The sequence below is a fragment of the Carassius carassius genome, chromosome 46, assembly GCF_963082965.1.
Source record: "Carassius carassius chromosome 46, fCarCar2.1, whole genome shotgun sequence".
NCBI lineage: Eukaryota > Metazoa > Chordata > Actinopteri > Cypriniformes > Cyprinidae > Carassius > Carassius carassius.
The window spans coordinates 12,537,371-12,555,231 of record NC_081800.1 but is presented as its reverse complement, the minus strand read 5'-3'; the positions used below and the strand labels follow the sequence as shown (position 1 = coordinate 12,555,231).

Sequence of the window (17,861 nt, the reverse complement as noted above, 5' to 3'; positions counted from 1 at the left end):
CGTCGCGCACCATAATGACGTAAGCGTGCTCCGGCACGAATGCTGAAACCCTATGTGAGTGCAGGCCAGAGGGGGAGTGGGGAGGGGGGACAATCGTACTCGGGCCCGGTTCATGGCAACCGTGCCTAGTGTGAGTACACCCTAAATCTCAGAGGCTGAACTCTGATGTCAGGAGGCCACCCTGTGGTTAAAGCATGGAGCAGCAGTCTCCTGCTTCAGCACTGTTGCTTTGTACAACTGATCTAACACATAAATAAGTTTGTTTTTCTATTTTTTTATATCTGCCTTTGCACAAGTTAAAACACTCATGATTTATTATTTTTTGTTTAAAAAAGCATGTCTTTACAAAGCTGGTTAGTGACTAAAAAAAGAAGTTTGTTTTTACGATAATATCGAAAAAACAAAATATAATAACAACCTGTTTGAGCTATTCATATGTTTCTTAAATACACAGATCAGATGGTACAAGGAAGGTCACATGATGACACAAATGTTATCCTAAAATTTCCTTTCCAGCATGTCTGGTCAGTATATATAATTTATTGTTTTATATCATTTTAATGTGTTAGTTAATATTATACATATACAAATAAGTCCAAAGTACATATTAGTAACTATGAGTGTATATGTGTGTGTGTGTGTGTGTATATGTATATGTATATATATATATGTATATATATATATATATATATATATATATATATATATATATATATATATATATATATATATATATATATACACACACAGTTGCAATCAAAATTACTCAACCCCTCAGAGACCGCAGTACTTTATAAATGCAAGCTTTTCTTAAGATCCAGGATAAAATAAAAATTGCATCTTTAACAGTTCACTGGCATATTAAAAGTGATATTGTCAATATATAATGTAATATTTTTAAATTATAAGATTTTTTAATAATACTGCTATGTCATAATTATTCAACCCCATTCAACATTGCTGTTTTTAAATCACTTATTTGCATGGTGGGGAATAAAACAGTCTAAAAACACAGTTAAGCCTTTAGAAACTATTAAAAACGGAATTAGTTTGAGCTGTTACACATACAGTTAGCCCATGCATGTATTGAAGTTGAGTAGCAAAAATGTCAGCAGAGATCTCACGAAAGCTAAAGAGAATAAATATTGTATTACTTGAGAAAGGCTAAGGCTATATGAAGATTTCCAAGACATTAAAAGTTCCTAGAGACACAGCTCTCAGCCTTATTCCTTATCTTAACATGTGTTGAACCAGAAAACCTTTGAGGGTGTTGAAGAAAAAGCACAATATCATAAAATGTTTAATCAGAGCAATGCAGCGTGTAAAAAGAACACTAGACAAGTATGGCCTTCATGTTGAGACTTGTTCATCTTGATGAATACCACTCTTGATCAATTTGAACTTGATAAAATTCATTTGTGTAGACCTGTGGAGCTCTGGAGGAATGTTTTATGGAGTGATGTGACCAAACTGTAACTTTTTGGACCCATAGATCAGCGGTATGTCTGCTGCAAAAAAGGCAAAGCTCATAAGCAGAAGAACACCATCTCCATCGTCAAACTTGGAGGTGTATCAGTCCTGTTATGGGGTTTCTTTACTGTAGATCATGACTGTATGAAGGACATCATGGATTCTTTGAAGTATCAGGCCATTTTGACAAGAATTGTGATGCCTTTGGTGCAAAGACTGAAGCTGATGATCAATGGACTTTCCTGCAGGACAGTCATCCCAAAGTACACATCCAATTCTAATGCTGCTTGGTTCAGGGATCAGTCATAGAATGTTCTTGAGTGACCTGTTCAGTCTCCAGGGTTAATTCTCGTTGCAAACATCTGGTTGAATTTAAAGAAAGCAGTGGCAAAGTGAAAACCAAAGATTATCAGTGATCTGGAAGCTTTTTCAGGCGAGGAATGGGCCAAAACTGTAGTTGAGAGGTGACAGAAGCCTCTAAACACTTACAGACAGCGTTTACTGGTGATAAAAGATTCTGCACGGGTTGAATAATTTTGAACATGAATGTTTAGAGCCAATTTGAATTTTATCATGATTCATCAATGTTCCATTTTCAGAATCACTCAAAAGTGTATTAACAAACTTCTTCTAATACTTTACTGATGCCTTTGTTGAACTGATTTCATAAAATGTTCTCCACAGCAAAATGTCTTGCAGGTCAAGGTGGTTGAATAATTTTGATTTAAACTATATATATATATATATATATATATGATGACCGAGCACACACATTCCAACTTACTAACTTTATTTACAACCTGCCCACTAAACACAGGACCCATTGATTTCCACCTCAGCCGAACCGTGCTCGTGCTCTGGATGTACACATCAGTGTAAGAGCCTGTGGGTCACGTGACGTGACGTGTGGCCAACATGGCGATGCAGTGCTGAGAGAGCAGCGTCCAACTGGCCCCGATTGAACCAGCGACAACATCGGCCCGCTCCTGGTAACCTCACACCCCTGCCAAACTGCAGGGAACGGGCCAGCGATGACGGCCTGACGGACTACATTAACACGTCTACCGAGAGATGAAAGAACAGGAAGAGCTGGAAACCCATCGACGGCATATGCAGACAGAGAGCCTGAGCACCAAGAGCATGTTTCTGTCTCGAGCGCTGGAGAAGATCCTCGCGGATAAGGAGCTGAAGCGGAGCCAGCACGGACAGCTGCGCAAGGCCTGTCAAGTGGCGCTGGGTGAGCTGCTTTGGTTTTTAACCTCTCAGGCCTCAAATACACTACAAAGAATCATCCACTGCCCCCTGAAATCCTAAATTAAGGTTAAAGTCTGGTTAGCGAGCTGTAGTCATTCCAGCGCGCGTCAGATGTCAGGACTCAGTTGTGTTTCAAGTTGAAATTGTCATGCTTTCAATCGGCTTTATAATGGAACATTATTATGAACGAGAGGTTGGCAGCTGAGTAAACGATTGGCTGTGTTTCCAGCACCTCGTGTTTTGTTTATAACGAGCTGTTAGCATGTGTTTGCTGGAATCAGCTGCTAACCAACAAGCTACCGATTTTGTTGCTGTTTTATCAACTTTGACAGATTGGTGATTTACTGGGTGCTTATTGATTAAAGATCACTCACTGATTTAAAGAATCGATCTGTAGGATGAGTAACATTTTAAAGGAACAGTTCACTCCAAAAAAAATTTTTTATTTATTCACACGCAAAGAGTTGTCTTAAACCTGGCTTGATCAGTCACCATTCAGTTTCATTGCATAATTTGACATAAAGGGGCTCTGAGGCTTTCAGTCTGACATCTGGCCGATTTTTAACTGCTGTTATTAATCATTGATCCAGAAATTAGAATTCTGTCATAATTTTCTCCCTCGTGTATTTCCAAACATGCCATTTTGTTCTGTTGAACAAAAAAGATGAATGTTGGTAACCAGATGGTTTTGGTCACCATTGAGTTACATTGTATGGACACGGCAGGTGAGCGAATGATGAAAGTTTTCAAGAACTATCCTTTTAATTATTTTTTTCTGTTTTTCTTGTGACATATGTGATGGGCATTAGCTGATTACTTTGAATTCCCAGTTTTATTCAATAACGTCCCAGTGTATTTGTCCCTCTTTTTATGTATGAGCTGGATATGCAGGTTAGACTCATTTGACTCGTCCCGTCTGAGCTGCGTTACTTATTTATAAAGTTAATGAGCACATGTGGAGACTGGAGGATCTAGTTTCTTACTGCACTTTTCCGAACTCTAACCTTTGTTCTGAAGTGTCAATCTAAAAATACTTTAATCTGAACAAAAGATCCCCATGCATTTTATTGAAAACTGCTGTTTTGTCTTTTGGTATGTTTTAGGTTTGTTATTGAAAGTCATTGAAGAGCTGTAGTGTTCATCCTTTTAGCTGTTAATGTAATGCTACTTCCTAGTGGGTTTGTTTGAATGCTCTCTGAAGCACGTCATTCATACAGCCACTCCCTCATTACCCTGTCATGTGAGTGAACGAGGCTGATAAACATACAGACCTATTTACACAGTCCACTTGCCACCCGGATTCACTGCTAGGCAATGGCTTAGGTAAAGTTTCAGTTAGCTAGCACTATTCAGTTAGCATTCTTTTGATGTGTTGTCTGAATACATGTAACACTTTTGAGTATAACAGGTAGCCAGATACAGGTTACAAAAAAAAGTTCATAAAATGTTGTGCATATTGTGAAATGTTATTGCTTAAGCTCAGTTTCCTGTACCTTCTTGTGAGCAGATGGCTGTCTGATAATGAATAAGGAGGATATATTTTTGATCGTTCTTCAGAGCCACCAAAAACTATATAAATAGCTTGCTCATCCCAGTAACCTTGTTTATTTTAAAGGAATAGTTCTCCCAGAACTGAAAATTTTGATTTATTCACTCTCAGGTTTTTTTTCTGTATGACTGACTTTTCCTGACAGAACGGGTTGAAATGTTTGAACAATGTAATTGGTTGTGGTTTTCCTGGTATTCGACAGTGATAATTGAGTAGTTTTGTGTGAGAAATGTAAGATTGATCATGATAATTGATGATAATTTTCCCCTTCAGTGAGCTGTTATCCGCTGTGATCACTGAAACGGTGAGTTGAACTCAAGAACTAGATCTGACCAATTCATGAATGAATCATTCAGACCCGTCTTGTGAACCATATTGGCTGATTCATTGAAAAGACGAAGCACAAAAGAACAATTTATTTACAAATTGGACTTTGGATGGACTGGGATAGTTGACTAACCATTTAACAAACAACTAGGTAATTAGTGATGTTGGGAACTGATTTTAAGATTTGTAATGATAGTGTATTTAAAGGAATCTTCACCAAGATGTTTTAACTCTTCATCCCGTTAAAAGGGATAGTTCACCAAAAAATTTAAATGCGGTCATTAATAATTCACCCTCATGTCGTTCCAAACTCATAAGAATTGGAATTCACAATTGGAACACAAATTAAGCTATTTTTGGTTAAATGTGAGAGCTTTCTGTCCCTGCATAGACAACAACTGAAACGTTTAAAGGGTTACTCCACCCCAAAATGAAAATGTTGTCATTAATCACTTACCCCTATGTCGTTCCAAACCCGTAAAAGTTTGTTCGTCTTCAGAACACAATTTAAGATATTTTGGATGAAAACCGGGAGGCTTGTGACTGTCCCATAGACTGCAATGTAAGTTATATTTTAGTTCCCCTCACTCCACAACAAATCCTTTCAATTAACAGTAGCCTATTTAAAAAGAACAAGAATAAAAATTAGCCTATAAGAAATTCTAGCAACATAAACGACAAGCCAAAACGAATTCATTTAGGCTAAAAAGAAAATGAAACTAACGTTGGGTCTCTAATTCAACACAAAATCAAATGTTTATGTATTCGCGATGTATGTGAATGCCAAATTCATTATTATAGCCTACTTCTTTCGCGTTCCAATATCAATGTTAAACAAAATATTATGCATAACATCATGACAGTATGATTTTATTACATTTTTAAACTGAGCAGTGTGTTTTTCCCAATATGTTTGACTGACTGTATTTTATTATGATGAATGAACAGGCTGCATTGTCAAGGTAGCAAAGCTTAACTGTGTGCTGCATGCAGCATCAGCGCAATCACTGGAATTGTTTCCTTCAAACAGTGAAATCAACTAATCCTTTTAGTCATAAAGATAATCGGAATTGTAAACAGTTTGCCTTTGTGTACATTCACAATAAAAACAAATCTTTGTGCATAAAATAAGCCTAAAGAAAAATAAGAAGCCTCTTTCTTTTTTTCCTTTCGCACAGCATAAAAATGAACTGAAACTGCATTTTTCATTCATTTTCATATTTTATTATTCAAGTAAAAATATATTTCTCATATAGTCCTATTTATTCACTATAAATAGCCTAGCTTTATTATGTTGTTCACTGCTTGCAGAAGCGCTGCGGGTGCGTGATGTGATATGAAGACCATGTGAATCTCATGTTCTGTTTTTGTTGCTTTTTGCGCATGTAAAATTAATCCCAGAGAAACAAATATTAATATTTTTAACGGGTCACAGACACTTATCCTTTCTAATGTGCTGTTTTCTCTCAAATCAAAGTGTAAAATAAAGTACAAAACATATCCCAATGTAATTATTTGGCAGTTTATGGGACAGTCTCAAGCCTCCATGTTTTCATTAAAAATATCTTAAATTGTGTTCCAAAGATGAACAAATCTTTTATGGATTTGGAACGACATGGGGGTAAGTGATTAAAGACATTTTCTTTTTGGGTGGAGTATACCTTTAAGGCCCAGAAAGGTAGTAAGGACAATCTTAAAATAGTCGATGTGAAATCAGTGGTTCAACTGTAATTATATGAATTTAGGAGATTACTTTTGTGTGGAAAGAAAATAAAAACAACAACTTTATTCAACAATTTCCTGTCCTCCGTGTCAGTTTCCAATGCATGTTCAAGAGTACCACAGCACATGAGTGTGCATTCCTCTGCTTGAAAACAAAGCGTAGCACATGCGTGTTTTACGTCAGCAGCAGTGTTGGGTAAATTACTTTCAAAAAGTAATTAATTACTATTACTAATTACATCAATACTGTATTTAAATTACTTTACTAATTACTCTGTCTGAAAAGTAACTTAGTTACTCAATATGTAACTTAATTATTCAAATCACTAATTAGGCTACATCTTAAAATCCCTTAATAGAAAAAACCTTAATAGAAAATTAAACTAATAATTCTTTCAATCTGAGTCAAACATAGAATAGTTTAGCCTTTTAGCTTTCAAACAACTGTAATACTTAAACATTTTTATAAAAAAATTTAACCTTCTTTGGTTAACAAATAGAAATACTCTGAAAAACAACATATCTGAATAACAAAAAAGCTTAAAAGTTTAACAATACATTTTCAGTTGGGCAAAATGTTCGGGAAAAGCCCAACTAGGAAAATCCATACAGGTATTTATGTAAAAATAACATGTTAACTAATGTAGGTAAGAATAAATTACATAAATGATCTTCTCTGCTAAATAAAGCCATGTCAGATCGCACTGTTCTTCTGAGGTAAATTCCTCATTGCAGGACTTCTTTAAAAAACGATGAAAATTAGACTTATCTTGATTTATTTTTATTCTTTTTCTATTTTTTTGTATCTAGATGAGGGTGTTTGCACGCAGGTGACTGCATATAAAGAGCTCATATACAGGAAATACTGTACCTCACTTTAGTTTCATATGGATTACATAATCAGAGAATATTTGTTTTCGTTCATTTAAAAGTAGACGCTTCACGTTTATATACGGGAAAGACTGTACAGTTTAAAATGGATTACATAATCTGAAAATATTGGTTTTCGATTTGAATTAGTGCATTTAAAAGTAGACACAAGCTTTCTAAAGACATGTTTCACATGTCTCTGTCAAATATTCGCTGAGTTCTTGGGTGTAGAAAGTTGGTCACGGAGACCTAGACGGCAGAAAGTGCACCCTGTTTGTTTTATTTTGCAAAAGCACAATGTTTTGTTGTTTTTGTCAGTGTACACGAATAAAAGTAGGCCCTTTTTAGATTCGATTGATTTTAGTCTTATCTGTATCTGAGTATTTTAGGTTTCTCTGTGAATCAGGAAAAACTGAAAGTAAACAAGCTGATGCACAGAGGGTTAAAGACGTTGCATTCAATTTTATCTTTAGAAGGTAAATTTAGATTTCAAATTCAATATTGATTTTACAACTGTTGAAATTATTTACCATATGTAACGGAAGTACTTTATAAGTAACTGTAATTAATTTAAATTACCTAAAAATGAGCAATAATCCCTTGCCACCTCCTGACTGCGGGTGTCGCTGTTGGACAGTGTTTTCTCTACTTCCTGTTGGCCTTCTGTTGCTAGTCGTAGCTCAGTGTAGCTGTTTTTATTTATTTTTATTTTTCTTTATCGTACTATCACTCTCTGTTTTTTAAAGTGATAAAATATAACTTAATTCACACCATATTTCTGATATTATCGATCAATCTATTCAGATTAATTTTGATCGTTCACTTTTATTTTATATCCGTGAGTGCAGTACACCTGCAAAGCGTTAGCACTCATTAGCTTGTCATTAGCGTTTTCATTCGAACCTATCGCTGTTTTCTTTTCTCCTCTCCTCTCTCTCGCTCCAGTTTTTCACAAGTTCATCAAACAACCGGAGTAAGAATATTTCATCAAGCACGGTGAGTAATGGCTTCTCCTGCTATTGTTATTTGCACCTCTTGCCACATGTACAGTTTATCTATCTCTGTCGCTGATGAGGGATTCACATGTGATAAATGCAGGGAAATAGTTAGGCTGACAGAGAAGATTTTAGAATTAGAGACACGCATCCAAACTTTAATTGAGGACAGTAAGAATGTTAGGGCTCTAGATACGGCTTTGGATGCGTCTAGATCAGGGATTCCTGTACATTGTTCGGTTCCGGAAACAGAGCCCCAGCAGCAGGGCAACTGGGTGACGGTGAGGCAGCGTAGTCGTGGGTCAAAACACCGCTCTTCTGTTCCGATCAAAACATTAAACAGGTTCTCCCCACTCAGTGATGCACCCACTGAGAAACCTGATGAAAGTGCTCTAGTTATTGGTGATTCTATTGTACGGAACGTGAATATAGAGACACCAGCCACCATAGTCAAATGTTTACCGGGAGCCAGAGCGCCTGACATCTTGGCAAATTTAAAAGTGCTGGCTAATGCTAAACGTAAATACAGTAAGATTGTTATTCATGCCGGCGCTAATGATGTTCGACTTCGCCAGTCGGAGATCACTAAAAATAACATTAAAGAGGTGTGTGAAATTGCAAGCACGATGTCAGACACTGTAATATGCTCTGGTCCCCTCCCTGCTTACCGTGGTGACGAGATGCATAGCAGATTGTCATCACTCAATGGCTGGATGTCTAAGTGGTGCCCACAGAATAACATAGGTTTCATAGACAATTGGACAAGCTTTTGGGGCAGACCTGACCTGTTGAAAAGAGATCTTGTCTTCATCCCTCCTGGGGTGGCGCCACTCTTCTCTCTAGAAATATGGCAAATAGTCTTAGTGTTTATACTTGAATAACTGGGGCCCGGGTCAGGAAGCAGACAGACTGGCTAACCCGACCGTCTGCTAGCTGCCTCACGTCACAGAGGTCAGTTAATTCTCAGCACATAGAGACTCTTTCACCTAGATATCACACTATAGAGACTGTAGAGTCTGTTCCCCGAACTAGAAAATACAAAAAACGTCCAAACTAAGTTAAGATTAACAATTTAATTGAGGTTCAACAAATAAAAAACAGATGCAATACGGATAAACAAATGATAAAGCTTGGCTTATTGAATATCAGATCCCTTTCTACGAAAACACTTTTTGTAAATATGATCACTGATCATAAAATGGATGTGCTCTGTTTGACAGAAATCTGGCTAAAACCTGATGATTACATTATTTTAAATGAGTCCACCCCCCCAAGATTACTGTTATAAACATGAGCTGCGTCTAAAAGGCAAAGGGGGAGGTGTTGCTTCAATTTATAAAAACGTTTTCAGGATTTCTCAGATGGCAGGTTTCAAGTATAACTCGTTTGAAGTAATGGTGCTTCATATAACTTTATCCAGAGAAACAAATGTTAATGATAAATCCCCTTTTATGTTTGTACTGGCTTCTGTATACAGCCCACCAGGGCACCATACAGACTTTATTAAAGAGTTTGGTGATTTTACATCCGAATTAGTTCTGGCTGCAGATAAAGTTTTAATAGTTGGTGATTTTAATATCCATGTTGATAATGAAAACGATGCATTGGGATAAGCATTTATAGACATTCTGAACTCTATTGGGGTTAGACAACACGTTTCAGGACCTACTCATTGTCGAAATCATACTCTAGATTTAATACTGTCACATGGAATTGATGTTGATAGTTTTGAAATTATGCAGCCAAGTGATGATATCTCAGATCATTATTTAGTTTTGTGCGAACTTCATATAGCCAAAATTGTAAATTCTTCTTCTTGTTACAAGTATGGAAGAACCATCACTTCTACCACAAAAGACTGCTTTTTAAGTTATCTTCCTGATGTATCCAAATTCCTTAGCATATCCAAAACCTCAGAACAACTTGATGTAACAGAAACTATGGACTCTCTCTTTTCTAGCACTTTAAATACAGTTGCTCCTTTATGCTTAAGGAAGGTTAAGGAAACCAGTCTGACACCATGGTATAAAGAGCATACTCGCACCCTAAAGAGAGCAGCCTGAAAAATGGAGCGCAGCTGGAGGAAAACAAAACTAGAGGTATTTCGTATTCCTTGGCTGGAAAGTAACCTATCCTACAGAAAAGCATTAAAAACTGCTAAATCCGATTACTTTTCTTCTCTTTTAGAAGAAAACAAACATAACCCCAGGTATTTATTCAATACAGTGGCTAAATTAATGAAAAATAAAGCCTCAACAAGGGTTGACATTTCCCAACACCACAGCAGTAATGACTTTATGAACTACTTTACTTCTAAAATCGATACTATTAGAGATAAAATTTTAACCATTCAGCCGTCAGCTACAGTATCACATGAGACAGTGCACTATAGACCCCCTGAGGAACAGTTCCACTCATTCTCTACTATAGGAGAGGAAGAATTGTATAAACTTGTTAAATCATCTAAACCAACAACATGTATGTTAGACCCTATACCATCTAAGCTCCTTAAAGAGGTGCTTCCAGAAGTCATAGATCCTCTTCTGACTATTATTAATTCCTCATTGTCATTAGGATATGTCCCCAAAACCTTCAAAGCCTCTCATTAAAAAACCACAACTTGACCCCAAAGAACTAGTTAATTATAGACCAATCTCGAATCTCCCTTTTCTGTCCAACATACTAGAAAAGGTGGTATCCTTACAATTATATTCCTTCTAAGAGAAAAATGGTATATGTGAGAATTTCCAGTCAGGATTTAGACCGTATCATAGTACTGAGACTGCTCTCCTTAGAGTTACAAATGATCTGCTCTTATCATCTGATCGTGGGTGTATCTCTCTATTAGTTTTATTGGATCTTAGTGCTGCGTTTGACACAATTGACCATAACATTCTTTTACATAGACTTGAACACTTTGTTGGCATTAATGGAAGTGCATTAGCATGGTTTAAATCGTACTTATATGACCGCCATCAGTTCGTAGCAGTGAATAAAGATCTATCATATCGATCACAAGTGCAGTATGGAGTACCTCAAGGCTCAGTACTAGGGCCGCTACTCTTCACGCTTTATATGTTACCCTTGGGAGATATCATCAGAAAACATGGTGTTAGCTTTCACTGTTATGCTGATGATACTCAGCTCTATATTTCTTCGCGGCCCGGTGAAACACACCAATTTGAAAAACTAATGGAATGCATAGTCGATATAAAAAACTGGATGATGAGTAATTTCTTAATGCTAAATTCTGAAAAAACAGAGGTGTTAATTATAGGACCTAAAAACTCAGCTTGTAATAACCTAGAACACTGTCTAAGACTTGATGGTTGCTCTGTCAATTCTTTGTCATCAGTTAGGAACCTAGGTGTGCTATTCGATCGCAATCTTTCCTTAGAAAGCCACGTTTCTAGCATTTGTAAAACTGCATTTTTCCATCTCAAAATATATCTAAATTACGGCCTATGCTCTCAATGTCAAATGCAGAAATGTTAATCCATGCATTTATGACCTCAAGGTTAGATTATTGTAATGCTTTATTGGGTGGTTGTTCTACACGCTTAGTAAACAAACTACAGCTAGTCCAAAATGCAGCAGCAAGAGTTCTTACTAGAACCAGGAAGTATGACCATATTAGCCAGGTCCTGTCAACACTGCACTGGCTCCCTATCAAACATCGTATAGATTTTAAAATATTGCTTATTACTTATAAAGCCCTGAATGGTTTAGCACCTCAGTATTTGAATGAGTTCCTTTTACATTATAATCCTCTACGTCCGTTACGTTCTCAAAACTTGAGTTACCTATAATATCAAAATCAACTGCGGGCGGCAGATCCTTTTCCTATTTGGCGCCTAAACTCTGGAATAACCTACCTAACATTGTTCGGGAGGCAGACACACTCTTGCAGTTTAAATCTAGATTAAAGACCCATCTCTTTAACCTGGCTTACACATAACATACTAATATGCTTTTAATATCCAAATCTGTTAAAGGATTTTTAGGCTGCATTAATTAGGTAAACCGGAACCGGGAACACTTCCCATAACACCCTATGTACTTGCTACATCATTAGAAGAATGGCATCTACGCTAATATTTGTCTGTTTCTCTCTTATTCCGAGGTCACCGTAGCCACCAGATCCAGTCTGTATCCAGATCAGAGGGTCACTGCAGTCACCCGGATCCAGTACGTATCCAGACCAGATGGTGGATCAGCACCTAGAAAGGACCTCTACATACCTGAACGACAGCGGAGACCAGGACAACTAGAGCCCCAGATACAGATCCCCTGTAAAGACCTTGTCTCAGAGGACCACCAGGACAAGACCACAGGAAACAGATGATTCTTCTGCACAATCTGACTGTGGTGCAGCCTGGAATTGAACTACTGGTTTCGCCTGGTCAGAGGAGAACTGATCCCCCAACTAGGGCTGCACGATATTGGGAAAAAATGACATTGCGATATTTTTTTTTTCTGCGATATATATTGCGATGTTTTTTCTTACAAACAAAAATGGGGTGAGCACATAGGGCTGTCGCGATAACCGCAATATTGTAATACCGCGCTATTGACAAGCAAACCGCAGATGAAAGATAGCAACCACAGAAACCGCGGCAACCGCAGAAACCGCGGCAACCGCAGTGTTCAGTTTTTTTTTTTTTTTTTTTTTTTTATGAGGCTGAGGCCTTCTTGTTTTTTTTCAATTTGTCACTGTGCATTCCATGTTAAATAAATTAATGATACAATATGGTTACGAGTCTGTCATTTTCTCGCGAGCCGTTAGCTTTATGGTGCTTCGTTTGTTTTGAATAGGCCGGCTGAAACGATGGCAGGCGCTCTCGTCCCAAAACCCAATGTCACGTCGCCAGTTTGGGAACATTTCGGCTTTCAACCCAATGAAAAGGGCGAGCCAGCCAATTTAGATGAGCCGATATGCAAAATTTGCGGCAAAAGGTTCCTGTGACACGCGGCAATACATCTAATTTGAGGTGTCATCTCGCTAACTGTCATCCAGCTATTGAAGCGCAGCTGCGCCCTCAAGCATCAGGTCGTGGAGCAACATCAAAGAGAACAGCTGAGACCTGTACCGGCCGACAGTTAGGAGTAGCTGAAGCCTTTGCGAAATCTGTAAAATACAGCCGTGAAGGTAACAGGCATAAATGCCTTACAACCGCTGTAACGTAGTATCTAGTTCAGGAGATGGTTCCATTCAACACGGTGGAGAAACCTGCATTCAAGTCAATGCTTGAAAAATTTGATAAGCAGTACGAGTTGCCGGGCAAAACATATTTTTCAGAAACTGCTGTGCCGAAAATGTACAGCAGGGTAAATACATCGATCAAAAGCGAGCTTATGAATGTCGATTACTTTTCTGCCACAACCGATATGTGGTCACGTGTCAATATGACTCCTTATATGAGTCTAACGGTTCATTATCTCAGCATGGAATGGATTCTGAAATCACGTTGTCTCGAAACAGTGTTTATGCCCGAAAACCACACGTCCGACAATATTTCGGATGCTCTCCGGCATGCATTTGAAGAGTGGTCCCTGGATGAAAATAAGCTGGCCTGTATCACTACAGACAACGGGGCCAACATCGTTGCAGCAGTCAGAAAGTTAAACTGGCCGTGACTGAACTGCTTTGGCCACAATTTACATTTGGCCGTTACAAATGCAATGGCCAGCGTAAAGGACCGCACAGCCCGATCAATGGGCCTGTGTCACACATTGGTCAGTACATTTTCTCAGAGCTGGTTGAAGAGAAGAGATCTAGCGAAAGCACAAGCGGAACTTCAAATTCCTCAGCATGGCCTCATACTGGTAAGTTATAAAATTTAAACTTTGCTAACTTATCGATCATGTTATTAGGCAATAAGAAAAAACGAAATTATAAAAGAAACAATTTAAACTACTGTTACAATAGCATAGGCCTACTTGTCTGTTGATGGGTTTAATGTATTTTTCGTTTAAAATAAATATTTTAAAACGAAAATTATTTCAAAATGTAAGATAAATTAAAGAAAAAACATTTAGGCTAACTTCAACTCAATTTAACGTCCATAAAGATAGGCTATCTGTCTGTGCAAAATTTAGCCTAATATGCATTATTTTACAGTCGGGATAATTTAAATGTATTTTTTGTTTAGTAAAAATATATTGAAACGAATAAATAATTTAAAATGTTGCCTAGTCTATAATTAATTTGGTAGCCTACTTGGATGTTGTCCTTGGCTAATTCAATGATTTAACGGCCAATATTCTTTTCAGGACTGCGCTACGAGATGGGGCACCAAACAGAAAATGGTGGAAAGGGTTTTGGAGCAAATCCCGGCTATTAGAAGAGTTTTGGATGACCGGAGACACCAACATCTAAATCCAAGCTGGCAGGACATCGCTGTCCTTGAGTCCGTGAATGCAGCACTGAAACCCGCGGCTGAGTTTACGGATCTGCTGTCTGGCGAGAGCTACGTTACAGTGTCTTCAGTCAAACCCGTCCTGAAACTCCTGACAGAAGATATGCTTAAACCATCAAACGAGGATACCACCTTAACATCGGACATAAAGCAAAAAATGTGTAGTGTTCTACAGGGGAAGTATGAACCAGCTGCCTTAGAAAAAGTTTTGGCAAAGGCTTGTTGTTTGGATCCTCGATATAGGGGCGATCATATCAATATCACTGAGACAAAATCCGCACTCATCGAAGAGATGGTGGGAGTGGAGGACGAAGAGACTGCTGCTAGTGCGTCAGTGGTTGGAGACGAAGGGCAAGCGGTGGTGCCACCTGCAGCAAAGAAAAAGACTTGGAGACCTGCTGAAGTCACGGACAACCTCTGCGTCAGCGCCCATACCAAAGAGAGTGCGAGCAGATAACGAGCTCACACGCTATCTGCATGAGGAGTGCATCGACTCCAACGCGAATCCACTGTCCTGGTGGCGCGATAATCAGTCTAGATTTCCACTGCTGTCCAAAGTCGCGCGCAAATACATGTGTATTTGTGCAACGAGCACACCGTCAGAAAGGGTTTTCAGTGCTGCAGGGAATATTGTTACCCCCGTGCGATCCTCCCTGAAACCACATAAGGTTAATATGTTGGTTTTCCTAGCACGCAACAAGGACATGATAACCCAGGTCTAAATCACATAGCCTACGTTACCGATTAAGTAATATTTAGTTTATTTTTCGTATTTTCACTTAGGTCTACACGTTGTTCATGTGATAGCCTACTTAAGAATTCTAAGCCATTTTCTTATTGCTTGTTTTCATGTGATACTTTAGAATTCATGTGATACTTTAGAAATGGGAAAACGCATGTTCTTGTTGCCATTTGGCATTTAACAATAAACAAAAATGTTTTAAAACATGTCTCTCTGTCAGTTAAAAAGCAACAATATATGGTACACAACTCAACGACAGAGCTTTGTATGCAGTAAAATCAGGATAAATAAGGTAAAAAAAAAAAAAAAGGCGGTAATACCGCATATCGCGCTATTGAGCCACCCAAAATAACCGCAGCAGAAATTTCTTAACCGCGACAGCCCTATGAGCACACTTACATTCTCATTTTAAATGATTTAAACATTGACACCATCGTGTCAATTGATTAATCTGCGGGAGGGAGAGAGAGCAAGACAGCGCTCGTGTTGTTTGAAAACTGCTCGCTCTCTCTCTCTCTCTCTCTCTCTCTCTCAATTCAATTCATATTGCTTTATTGGCATGACATACAAAGGTACATATTGCCAAAGCATTGTACATAGCAGAATAGAAACAAACAAAACAAAAATACATATATATTCATAAGAAAAAAAAAGTTACATGCAAAATAAATCCATATACATTTCTATAAACATTGATGGTACTTCCAATGTACTCTCTGTCTGTCTCTCTCGCGCGCGCGCGCGCTCTCTCTCTCTCTGTCTCTCTCGCGCGCGCTCTCTCTCCCTGTCTCTCGCGCGCGCTCTCTCTCTCTGTCTCTCGCTCTCTCTCTCTCTCTCTCTCTCTCGCTCTCTCTGTCTCTCTCGCGCGCTCTCTCTGTCTCTCTCGCGCTCCCTCTCTCTCTGCCCTGTTAAACTTGCATGTGGTTTTCAGTCCTGTCAATTATAAACTTTCACTATATGATGGTTAAGCTGTGCAAATTTATTCGCGAATCACATTCGTCAAGGGCAGGGGAGTAGCTGGCCCGTACAGTTAATGAATAACGGATCAACTACGACAGCCTACATCGCACATCCTGCGATGTGACTATTGTGGATTCGTACATCGCGATATCGATGCTTAAACGACACATCGTGCAGCCCTACCCCCAACTGAGCCTGGTTTCTCCCAAGGTTTTTTTCTCCATTCTGTCACCGATGGAGTTTCGGTTCCTTGACGCTGTCGCCTCTGGCTTGCTTAGTTGGGGTCACTTCATCTACAGCGATATCGTTGACTTGATTGCAAATAAATGCACAGACACTATTTAACTGAACCGAAATGACATCACTGAATTCAATGATGAACTGCCTTTAACTATCATTTTCCATTATTGACACTGTTTTACTAATGAATGTTGTTCAGTTGCTTTGACGCAATGTATTTTGTTTAAAGCGCTATACAAATAAAGGTGACTTGACTTGACTTTAAGTAACCCCCGTTACACCCAACTCTGGTCAGCAGCATCACATGCATGCATTGTAGTACTCTCCTAAAATTGCCTGCTTTGGACAGATGAGATGGGATATTTTCATTGTTATTCACAATCTGCAGGTGTAGTTGTGCAGAGATTAAAGTATAGCATTTATCTGCAGTCCTGAGTCTGTCAGAATGCAGAAAAAGTTTCAGGAATCAGTGGCTTTCATACACACAGGCATGCATACAGTATTTATAACTTTTATGCAGTGCATTGGTCCTTTTTGAAGCTTTAAAGGTCCAGGCCCTGTTCATTGTGATTGCATAATAAATGAGCGACCAGCACATGAGGCAAAATTTGCTCCTTTTGTGTCCCACATAAAAGGAAAAAAGTCTTACAGGCTTAGGTTGAGTAGTTGACAGAATGTTCATTTCTGGGTGAATCATTGCTTTAATTTAAGTTTATAGCACTTCAGCTATAAATGTGGACATAATTTTCTGCTAATAATGTGAGAAATAGACATAATTTCCCTGCAGATAGTCTCATTACTACCTTTAATGGAAAGCACAACCGGCCCTGGTTCATTTCTGTATCTTGCTGCTGAATATTTTTTTAATTAGGGATAGTGTGTGCATTTTTTGCTTTGGCAGTATGAGGGCACATATTGCTGCCTCTGTGATAGATGTTATTTCCACCTCATCCTCCAGTTCACTTTGATGTCCTACTGAACACACAGTCTGAATACGTGAAAAGACTAGTGTCTGCCTATTACTCTAATACCCTAATGTAAATGTGAATACCAATACATTTAGTTGTTTTATGAATTAGCACACTTTCTGCTTGAGGTGTGACATAGACATGAGCTGATGTGTTAATTTGTGTGTGTCTCTCTCTCTCTCTTTCTTTTTTTTCTTTTTTTTAGATGAAATCAAGCATGAACTGGAAAAGCAGAAGTAAGTTTTCAGTATTCATCCTAACATACAACATCCATGCATTGATGTCCATGCTGAACAAAAGGCCTCCAGTAACGTTAAAGGGCTACTGACATGAAGATGTTCTAGA

General features: G+C 38.3%; 1 protein-coding gene across 2 annotated transcripts in view; it reads left to right on the top strand.

The window, feature by feature from the left end:
* The first annotated feature begins 2,326 nt into the window (after nucleotides 1-2,326).
* LOC132129492 (brefeldin A-inhibited guanine nucleotide-exchange protein 2-like) overlaps nucleotides 2,327-17,861 on the top strand; it is a 37,417-nt gene continuing 21,882 nt past the window's right edge. The window contains exons 1-2 of one of the 2 annotated variants that reach the window (XM_059541116.1): nucleotides 2,327-2,707; nucleotides 17,722-17,752. In XM_059541116.1, the coding sequence (XP_059397099.1) occupies nucleotides 2,542-2,707; nucleotides 17,722-17,752 (197 nt within the window). In that variant the 5' untranslated portion in view covers nucleotides 2,327-2,541. The remainder of the gene's footprint in view (nucleotides 2,708-17,721; nucleotides 17,753-17,861) is intronic. The other variant, XM_059541115.1, reaches the window with a different exon arrangement.